The sequence below is a fragment of the Psittacula echo genome (assembly GCF_963264785.1).
Source record: "Psittacula echo genome assembly, chromosome: 23".
In the NCBI taxonomy this organism is placed as follows: Eukaryota; Metazoa; Chordata; class Aves; order Psittaciformes; family Psittacidae; genus Psittacula; species Psittacula echo.
Window position 1 is genome coordinate 4,428,087 of NC_137748.1, and position 9,931 is coordinate 4,438,017.

At 59.6% G+C, this 9,931-nt stretch overlaps 1 protein-coding gene across 1 annotated transcript; it reads left to right on the plus strand.

Moving 5' to 3' along the window:
- Positions 1-1,682: 1,682 nt before the first annotated feature.
- AOC2 (amine oxidase copper containing 2) lies at positions 1,683-9,834 on the plus strand (the record flags this gene model as incomplete). The annotated part of the gene is made up of 5 exons (XM_080633558.1): positions 1,683-2,178; positions 6,197-7,481; positions 8,470-8,755; positions 8,946-9,075; positions 9,550-9,834. The coding sequence occupies exons 1-5, from the start codon at positions 1,897-1,899 to the stop codon at positions 9,832-9,834; spliced, it is 2,268 nt and encodes a 755-aa protein (XP_080489684.1). The 5' UTR covers positions 1,683-1,896.
- Positions 9,835-9,931: the final 97 nt, after the last annotated feature.

The window sequence follows — 9,931 nt, forward strand, 5'->3', positions numbered from 1 at the left end:
TTTTCAGACGTCTCCCAGGCGAGCTGCAGGGTTGAGTTGTGATTTGTGGGGCACAAAAGCCTGTGGAGCTCATCCAGTTCTTTAAAGTACTGCTGCGCTGCTTAGAAAATGACCGTCTGTAATTGCAGCCTCTGCCTTGCCCTTTAGGGACTTGGGATGCAAAACCAAGAGGCAAAGTAAAAACTGGAGGCTCTGCTCTTTGTGTCGGGGGTATCAATGTGAGCGCTGCGTGTGCAGCCTCAGGGGCTTGTGCATCCTCTTGGCTCGGCTCTGTAGGTGTGTGTTGGTGCAGAGCACTTGTGGAATGCCGGGTGAAACATTCCCTGCTCCAGGCTTACATGAAAAGGGAATTTTTCTTTCAGGCCTAACTGCAAGCAATCCTCAAAGCCTTAACATCATCCATTGGCATTTGGGTGCCATGGTTTAGTGTGAGGTGTCCCTGCCCATGGCACGGGGGGCGGAACTGGATGATCTGAAGGTCCTTTCCAACCCTAGCTATTCTATGATTCTATGATCCATTGAAAGCTTGACTTGGACGTCAGCGCATCTTTGCTTAATTTGTGGCTGCTCAGAGGCATTCTGCCACTAGAGGCCAGCTGGGGAGAGCAGGGTACCTCTGAAACCTGTAGCTGCTGCATCCCGTGTAGCCAAGGCTCTGTCCTCATCTGTCCCATCTCTCCCCATCATTTGTGTTCGTGCCCTCCTCTGGCACCGCCGCCACGTGAAGCAGGAGCCGTGGCTCTGCCGGTGCTGGGGCAGCAATGACACATTGCTGGCAGGGAACAGGCGTGCGTGTCCCTGCCCTGCACAGCTGCAGCCTGGGCTAAAGAAGGCTGAGGCTGCCTGTGGTGGTGAGGATAATGGAGTGTGTCCTATGGCAATGTGGCCTCCTGCCTACCAGTGTGGTGTCTGGTGAGCACGGCCGGGAAACTCTGTCGGGAGGAGGATGAGAAGGGCCAGGGTGAGGTGAGGTGAGGCTGGCAGCAGGAGTGGAAATGTTGGGTTGAATCTCCAGCCATGGCTCTCTTGGATGCCTTCTGCTTCCCAGCACCAGCAGGGACAGGCAGGGATTGGAGCTGTCTGACCCCCAGCCTCTGCCGTGTGGCAGGATGAGCCCCAAGGCCTGGATGCCACCGGCTTCTCGGGTGCCACAGGTTGGGGTGGCTTTGTCCTTGAGGGAACTTCTCAGGAGCTGTGCTTCGGTCGCCTGTGAACTGGAAGCAGAGACAAAAGCTGCGAGGGCTCGTTTCAGTGGAATGAATGAGTTCATAGCTGCTCGGAGGTGCAAACTGAGAGCCGGTTGTTCACAGCGCACCGGTGCCTAAATCCCATCCTGAGCTACATCTCTCCGTGCCTGCCAGAGCTGTTCTAGTGCTACACAAGTGATGTGTTCTCAGCAAAGGGGAGGATTTAAGATAAATAAAAAGCCACGGCAAGCTCGGAACGGGGCTGCCCGGGACGGGGTTTACAAGAAAGCAGCCTCATACACGAGGAAACGAGATGAGTAGCCAAAAAGGTGGAATTCTACAGCATGGCAACAATTCCCAGCTTGTCAGAGCCGTGCAGAGGTCGCAGCCACCTCGGGCTGACGACAGGAGCTGCACTTTTACAGGCAGCTGCAGGAAGCGAGGTTGGACTGAACAAATCACGGAGTTCAGTGGAGCCTGTCTGAGTCACTGACCCTGCATCTCCACTGCTGCCTTCAGACACTGCTTGGGGAGGATAGAGGAGGCTGCAGTGAGAGATCTGCCCTTTCTGGGCACCACCAAGCTCGGATCTCCTCCCCTGGCCTCTCCCAGTCCTTTGTGCTCATCCATCAGTGCAGCCTAAACTGACAGAGGAGCAGCTGGAAACCCCACTCTGAGCTGCTGCGAGAGCCCAGGGACCAGCAGAGCCATGAACGTGAGAACCGCGCTCGTGCTTCTCGCTCTGGCTTTAGCCACCATATTCGCGCTGGTCTGCGTGCTGCTGACCAGGGGCAGGGCCCCCAGCATCTGCCCACACCAGCCCCCGGCGCAGGAGGACCCCGACGGCAGCCAGAGCCTGGTCTTTGCGGACCTGACCCCCGCGGAGCTGGCACAAGTGGTGTGGTACCTGCAGGGACACCTCGGGCTGCGGCTGGTGGACGCCGCGCGGGCCAAGCCCTCCGACAACTGCATCGCCTCCGTGGACCTGCAGGTCCCGGCCAAGGCAGAGGCGCTGCGGTTCCTGGACGGGGCAGGGGCTCGTCCCCCCCGCGAGGCGCTGGCTGTGCTGTACTTTGGGGACCAGGCAGACCCCAACGTCACCGAGTACGTGGTGGGGCCGCTGCCGACGCCGGTGTATCACCGGGACGTGACGGTGCGCAGGTACGGGGGGAAGGTGCCGTACCACCGCAGACCGATGCTGGCTGTCGAATACAAGCAACTGGCCGGGTTTTTAAAGAGCCAAGTGTTCCCTGCAGCTCCATCCTTCATGCATCAAGTGATGGAGTACGATGGAGGCAGCCTCGCAGCCCTGACGGCTGCTCCTCGTGGGTTCCAGTCTGGAGATCGCATCACCTGGTTCGCCTTGTTTCAGAACGTGAGCGGGTTCTTTGTGCACCCGGTGGGGCTGGAGGTGCTGATTGACCACAGCAGCCTGGACATGTCCCGCTGGGCGGTGAGCAGGGTCTTCTACAACGGGCAGTACTACAGGGACATGGTGCAGCTGGAGAGCGCCTACGTGCAGGGTCGCATCAGCGTGGAGAAGGTGAGGAGAGCGCCGCGGGACGGGGACTTCTCGTCCATGAAGCCGCGAGCGCCTTCGGCCGCGCTGTTCCCTTTGCAGTACGAGCCGCAGGGTCCCCGCTACAGCGTCAGGAACAACCACGTCCTCTACCAGGCGTGGAGCTTTGCCTTTGGGATGAGCGTGAGCACGGGCCTGCGCCTGTTTGACATCCGACACAAAGGGGAGAGGGTTGCCTATGAAATCAGCGTCCAAGAGGCAATGTCAGTGTACGGCTCCAACTGCCCCGGAGGCATGTCCACGAGGTACATGGATGGCAGCTTTGGCATCGGGCGCTACACCTCCCCCTTGGTGCGAGGGGTCGACTGCCCCTATTTAGCAACGTACCTGGATGTGCACTTCCTGGCTCATTCTCAGGTCCCTCAAGTCAGTAAAGCTGCCGTCTGCATCTTTGAGCAGAACCTGGGCTCCCCGCTGAGGCGCCACTACTCCAACCTGCAGTCGCTGTACTACGGGGGGCTGGTCAACTCCGCTCTGGTCCTTCGGTCCATTGCGACCGTGGGCAACTACGACTACGTGTGGGACTTTGTCTTCTACCAGAACGGGGCCATTGAAGGCAAGGTCCAGGCCACGGGGTACGCGAGCTCATCCTTCTTCTATGGGGATGGCCTGAGATATGGCAATAGGGTTTGGGAGCACACGCTGGGTACGATACACACCCATTTCATCAACTATAAGGTGGATCTGGATGTGGGAGGTAGGTCTGGGTCTTCCTTTACTGCCTGCCATTATTCTGGTAAACCCCAATGCCCCGGGGGGTCGCCTCCTGTCTGTTGAGCCCCTCATAAGTAACATCTGAACTCTGCTTTTCCACTCTCCCAACCTCTTCTTTCACTGCAAAGTCATTCCTATGCATAGGAATGCTGAGGTGATGGAGTTGAAGGCAGCGGGAACTGTCTGGGAGCTCCGCGTCCAGGCCAAGGAAAGTATGAAGGTAGCAGCTGCAAAATGTTTGTGTTTCCTGGAGGCCTCCGCCTGGCACGGGGCGAGCTGCCATAGGCACGGCCCCGGCTGCAGCGCTGGAGGTGGGAGCCGGCTCTTTGGTGCCCGATGCTGGTCCTGCTGCTCTGGTAACTTGGGGAAGTCCTTTTTGTACCTTGACTGCCCTGCATGAACCAGGCAGCAGCACCGGTGCCCTGCAGGGCTGAGCTTGTGCGGCTCCGTCCTGCTCCTCCTTTGGGGAGACACCGGTAAGCTGGATCCCAAGTCCCGGCTGCGGAGCTGCTGTACTGAGCCAGCGAATTCGCTTTGCTCCTGTTCCGAGTCACGGGTGTTGGCTGCGGATCCCTGCGGAGCTTTGTGAGTGCAGAGCAGCCCCTTGCTGCTGCCGGGGCTGAGCAGCGAAGTGCTGGCATCTGCCCTGAGGGCTTCCAAGGACTTTGCTTCCCCTTAAAAGCCATTGCAGCGGTTGCGGCGTGAGGAGGTGCGAGGGCAGTGCTGGTGCAGGGGCACAGACTGACGGCGTTTGGTGTTACTGAAACCTGCTCCTGGGGAACGCAGGGGGAAGAATGTTTGGCATCTGCACAGCACCAGAGGCTGCGGCTGCAGCAGAGCGAGGGGAAATGCGGCTCCAGTGACTGCTGCTGGGTGCGGGAGTGATGTGCATCCAGTGCAGCTGCTCCAGTGTTCTCTCTGGTACCCGCCTGTGATGCCGTGGTTTGTGCTGCCTTGAAAGGTGCCGCTGCCGTCGCTGCAGCCAGGAACAGGCTGGATGCTCGTTCCCTTCCTGTGAGTGAGGCACAGAAACGTGCTAAGATCCAGTTCCTGCATGGTGGTGATGCTCAGCTCCCTGCTCTGCTTCCAGACCCTGAGCCCCAGCTGCTGCAAAACGCTCTTGAGAAGAGCTGTGTGAGAGCCCAGACCCATTCCCCAGCGAGGGAGGGGAGCCCTTTCCCAGCAGCAGGGCTCAGCAAAACTGCAAGCACAGCAACAATGAGGCATCTCCCACAGGGGCTGCTTGGATCCTCATCCGAGGCTGGTGTGGGACCTGCAGGGGAAAAGGGTGAGGATGGAAGCGAGAATGAAAACTGAAGCTCCTGAATTAACATGATCACAAGCGTGCTGAGTTGATCCAGTGGCTGCAGCCTCAGCCCGACCCTCCCATCTGTGCCTCAAACTGTCCCCACCAGAAGGGAGGGACATGGACCACGCTCCTGTGCTCCGTCCTTGGCTCTGATGGAGCATCGCTGCCGCCTCACACGGGGCCACAGCGGGAGCAGCCTTGCAGAAACTGGTGCCAGTGCAGAAGCAGCCTCCTCACGCTGCAGTGGGGTGGCCCTGACCCCTGCTCACTGCTCTCTATCGTGTGGTCAGGAATGTGGAAGTTTCCTGCCAGTGGCCATTTCTGTCCGGGACAGCTTCTGTCCGAGGATCACGTCCTCTGCAGTGGGGCTGGGATGGCTCAATGGGGACAGATTTGTCCTGTTGGTCACTCTGCAGCCTCTGCTCTTCCTGGTGCAGCAGCTCCAGGCGCTGCCTCTCGCTTGTGGTTGCTCCCAGGGCTTTGGTGAGTGCTGCCCGTTCTCATCGGGGAGCTTCCTCCTGGCTCAGGTTGTCTGCCCCTGGCTGGAGCCAGGCTGGAGCAGCCGTGTCCCTTCCCGCAGGGCTGGGAGGGACAGGGAATGGGGACAGGGAGAACTGGCCTGTGGAGGTGCTGAGGAGCTGCAGGTCCTGGGCTCTCCCGGAGCGCCGATTCTTCAGGGAAGCAGGGCTGGTCCCAGGGCACTGAGGTGCAGAAGGACTGACCTGGCTGAGCTTCCCCCCATGGCATCGCTGCGCTCCCACAGGAGAAGGGATGGGGTCTCATAGGAGATGCTGCAAGAAGCAAATGCCCCTTGGGCAGGCAGAGGATGGGGCTCCGTGGTGTCACCCTGCAGCAGAGAAACCCATCAGTAGCTGGGGAGTGAGTCAGGCACCGGCTCCGTGGTGGCTTCCCTGGGGTGTCTGGGGTGGGGAGGAAACAGGATGAACTGGCTGGGACCTGTGATCTCCTCTCAGCCCCATGCAAGCTCCAGGCTCCATCCCCACCTCATGAGACGCCTTTACGCCCACAGATGGCAAAGGGATTAAGAGCCTGGTCTGCAGGAGAGGGACGCATTCTGGATGCTGCAGCCGAACCCTGCTCGTGGACTCTGCACTCGGAGAGATGAGCCCCAAACTGCCCTACGTGCTGCTGGTGGGGGCTGCAGTGGTGATCTTCGCTCTGTCCTGCGTGCTGCTGAGCAGGGGCAGGCGATCCCCCAGCTGTGAATCCCAGCCCCGCACCAAGGACGAGACGGGATCCACGAGCCAGAGCCTGGTCTTTGCAGACCTGACCCCCGCGGAGCTGGCACAAGTGGTGCGGTACCTGCAGGGACACCTCGGGCTGCGGCTGGTGGACGCCGCGCGGGCCAAGCCCTCCGACAACTGCATCGCCTCCGTGGACCTGCAGGTCCCGGCCAAGGCAGAGGCGCTGCGGTTCCTGGACGGGGCAGGGGCTCGTCCCCCCCGCGAGGCGCTGGCTGTGCTGTACTTTGGGGACCAGGCAGACCCCAACGTCACCGAGTACGTGGTGGGGCCGCTGCCGATGCCGGTGTATCACCGGGACGTGACGGTGCGCAGGTACGGGGGGAAGGTGCCGTACCACCGCAGACCGATGCTGGGCAGTGAGTATGAGCAAGTGGGAGCTTTCTTGAAGACGGTGGCATTTGCTGCAGCCCCGACCTTCCTGAAGGAAGTCCTCGAGTACGACAGCACCAACGTGGCGTTTGAGAGCGCAGCCCCCCACGGGTTCCAGTCTGGAGACCGTAAGTCCTGGTTCGCCTTGTTTCAGAACGTGAGCGGGTTCTTTGTGCACCCGGTGGGGCTGGAGGTGCTGATTGACCACAGCAGCCTGGACACGTCCCACTGGGCGGTGAGCAGGGTCTTCTACAACGGGCAGTACTACAGGGACATGGTGCAGCTGGAGAGCGCCTACGTGCAGGGTCGCATCAGCGTGGAGAAGGTGAGGAGAGCGCCGCGGGACGGGGACTTCTCGTCCATGAAGCCGCGAGCGCCTTCGGCCGCGCTGTTCCCTTTGCAGTACGAGCCGCAGGGTCCCCGCTACAGCGTCAGGAACAACCACGTCCTCTACCAGGCGTGGAGCTTTGCCTTTGGGATGAGCGTGAGCACGGGCCTGCGCCTGTTTGACATCCGACACAAAGGGGAGAGGGTTGCCTATGAAATCAGCGTCCAAGAGGCAATGTCAGTGTACGGCTCCAACTGCCCCGGAGGCATGTCCACGAGGTACATGGATGGCAGCTTTGGCATCGGGCGCTACACCTCCCCCTTGGTGCGAGGGGTCGACTGCCCGTACTCAGCCACCTACATCGACACACACTCTCTGTCCGAGAGCCTGAGGCCCAGCAAGAGAAAGGCTTCTCTCTGCATCTTTGAGCAGAACCTGGGCTCCCCGCTGAGGCGCCACTACTCCAACCTGCAGTCGCTGTACTACGGGGGGCTGGTCAACTCCGCTCTGGTCCTTCGGTCCATTGCGACCGTGGGCAACCATGACTACGTGTGGGACTTTGTCTTCTACCAGAACGGGGCCATTGAAGGCAAGGTCCAGGCTACAGGGTACACAAGCTCATCCTTCCTCCATGGGGATGGCCTGAGATATGGCAATAGGGTTTGGGACCACACACTGGGGACAATACGCACCCATTTCATCAACTATAAGGTGGACTTGGATGTGGGAGGTAGGTCTGGGTCTTTTCTCTCCTTTGTGCCATGTCCGAGTACTTTTAGACTCCTAATACTTGACGGTTTTGGTCCTTACACAGATTTTTCTTTCCATGTGGATGGGGGGTGTGCTCACACAGAGCTGCCTCCCTTCTGTTCTTAGAGCTGTGAAAAGCTGCCGCGATGCAGGGGTAGGTTTCCCCTCTGTCCATTGCAGTCACCCCTCAGTGCTGGTGCCTTCCCACTGTGGGACGGGTCCTTCCCGTCCTGCCCATGCACAGCCCCTGCCCCTGTTCTGAGCCCCACACGATGGCTGTCAGGGTTGATCAAGCTGTTCTGTGGTTTCATTCCTGCTTCCTGGAGCTGCCTTGGGCTGTTTCTGCTGCTGGTGTGTGACGGGGCACAGGGGCAGGCACTGAGCATGCGGCTCTGCTGCTCAGAGCAGCAACTGGAGCAGCAGCTCCAGTTTTCTCTGTCTTTGCCATCTTGTCCCTGGCTTTATTTGCTCCTGAGCCCCTCCTGCTGCTCTGAGCCTCTGGCCCATCCCTTTTCTTTGTGGGAAGACCTGAACTGTGCAGCAGTGCTCCAGTTCTGTGATGTGCAAATGTGCTTCAAGCCTGGGCTCTTCCTGGTGCTTTCCAGCTCACAGGGCACATGCTGATGAGCACAAATACGGTGCCTGGATCTTCAGGTGCTTGACTTAATTAGAGTTTGCTTGCATTGGGAAGCAAACCTGTTCTTCTGCGTTGGGATGGGGCTCCCCTCCGTCCCTCGCAGAGGTTCAGAGTCCCCATGGGTGGTGGTGTTGCTTGGGTGAGACAAAGCTAGAGCCGTACATAAGTGCACCCAACATCATGGAGCACTGGAGCTGCAGAGCAGTAACTGCTGTCATGGGCAGGAGCCGGTGCTCGGTGCCTGGGGTGCGGATAGTGAGGATGGGGAGATGTCCGTGGGGAGCAGGGGGCTGCAGGGATGCTCCTCAGTGACTTTGCTCTTGCTTCACAGGGGTGAAGAACTCCCTGGTGGCCCACGACATGGCCTTTGAGGTGGTGCGGGCTCCCTGGAACCCAGAGCAGCAGATAGAGCGGCCACGACTCACCAAGAAAGTCCTGGACACAGAGGACCAGGCTGCCTTCCGGCTGCAGGCAAAGATGCCCAGATACATCTACTTTGCAGCCAACAGCAAAAACAAGTGGGGCCACCAGCGTGGCTACAGGATCCAGGTCACCAGTTCTGCAGGAGACCATGTCCCCGAAGCCAGCTCCATGGAGAGGGCCATCAGCTGGGCAAGGTCAGGCTGCTCTGACCGGGGCAGCAGGGTCTCGGAGGTGCCCCAGCCCCGCTATCTGGGAAGGGTGTTCCTTGATGGGGAGGAACAGGGAAAATGCTCTCCTGAGCTGGGGTTACTCCATGGGAGCAGGGGGTGGGTTTAGCTCTGCCCTGTTCCAGGGCGCTGCTCCCATCTCTTGTCTTCTCCTCAGGTACCAATTGGCCGTCACCCGCCGGAAGGAGGAGGAGCCCAGCAGCACCAGCATCTACAACCAGAACGACCCCTGGACACCCACTGTTGCCTTCGCTGACTTCATCAACAACGAGACCATCACCAACGAGGTGAGCTGGGGTCCCCTGGGCTGGAGCTGTGGTACCCAGCCCCTGAGCTGCCCCAGTGGGCTCAGCTGGGAGAGAAGCAGCCCCGGGGAATGAGGGAAGCGGGTTTGAGCATCCCCTTTGCTGTGTATCCGGTGCTTTGGTCAGAGTGCAGAGGTCAGCGTGCAGAGCAGGAGCTTGTTTCTCCCTGTGGAGAAATGCAGCAAAACATCAGGAAAATCCCTGTGGAGCCAGAGCTTGGCTGCAGAGCTCAGGGCAGGGCCCTTCCTGCTGGGTGGGCACCTACAGCCATGGCTGCGGGCAGGTCTTTGGGAAAGGAGGGGATCTTTCCTTGGAGAGGGGAGCTTGTGGTGTGGGAGCAGCCGGGCTGGGTCCCCTCCTGCTCTCCTGTAGCTTTCCATGGCCCCTGGGCAGGCTCTGGTTGTTGCTCTGCAGGGTTCGGAAATAACCATGGTCTTGTGGCTCTTCCCTGCCCAGGACCTGGTTGCCTGGATAACCGCTGGTTTCCTTCACATCCCGCACTCGGAGGATATTCCCAACACTGTGACAGTAGGAAACTCGGTTGGCTTTCTCCTGAGACCCTACAACTACTATGACCTGGACCCCTCCATATACTCGCACGATGGGGTGTTCTTCACCAGCGAGCAGGATTTCACGGCCTGTGAAGTCAACCCCGTCGCGTGCCTGCCCCAAACTGCCTCTTGTTTGCCAAACTTCCCCCCCTTCACCTATGATGGTTTCCAAAACATGAGCAGGCTTTAATGCCAGAGGACAGTGGCAGGAGGCACAGAGACCCCAGGCTGCCTGCTCTGTCTCAGCCGTCTCAGTGTTTTGGTGGAGTTGTCTCAATTGCCAGTTG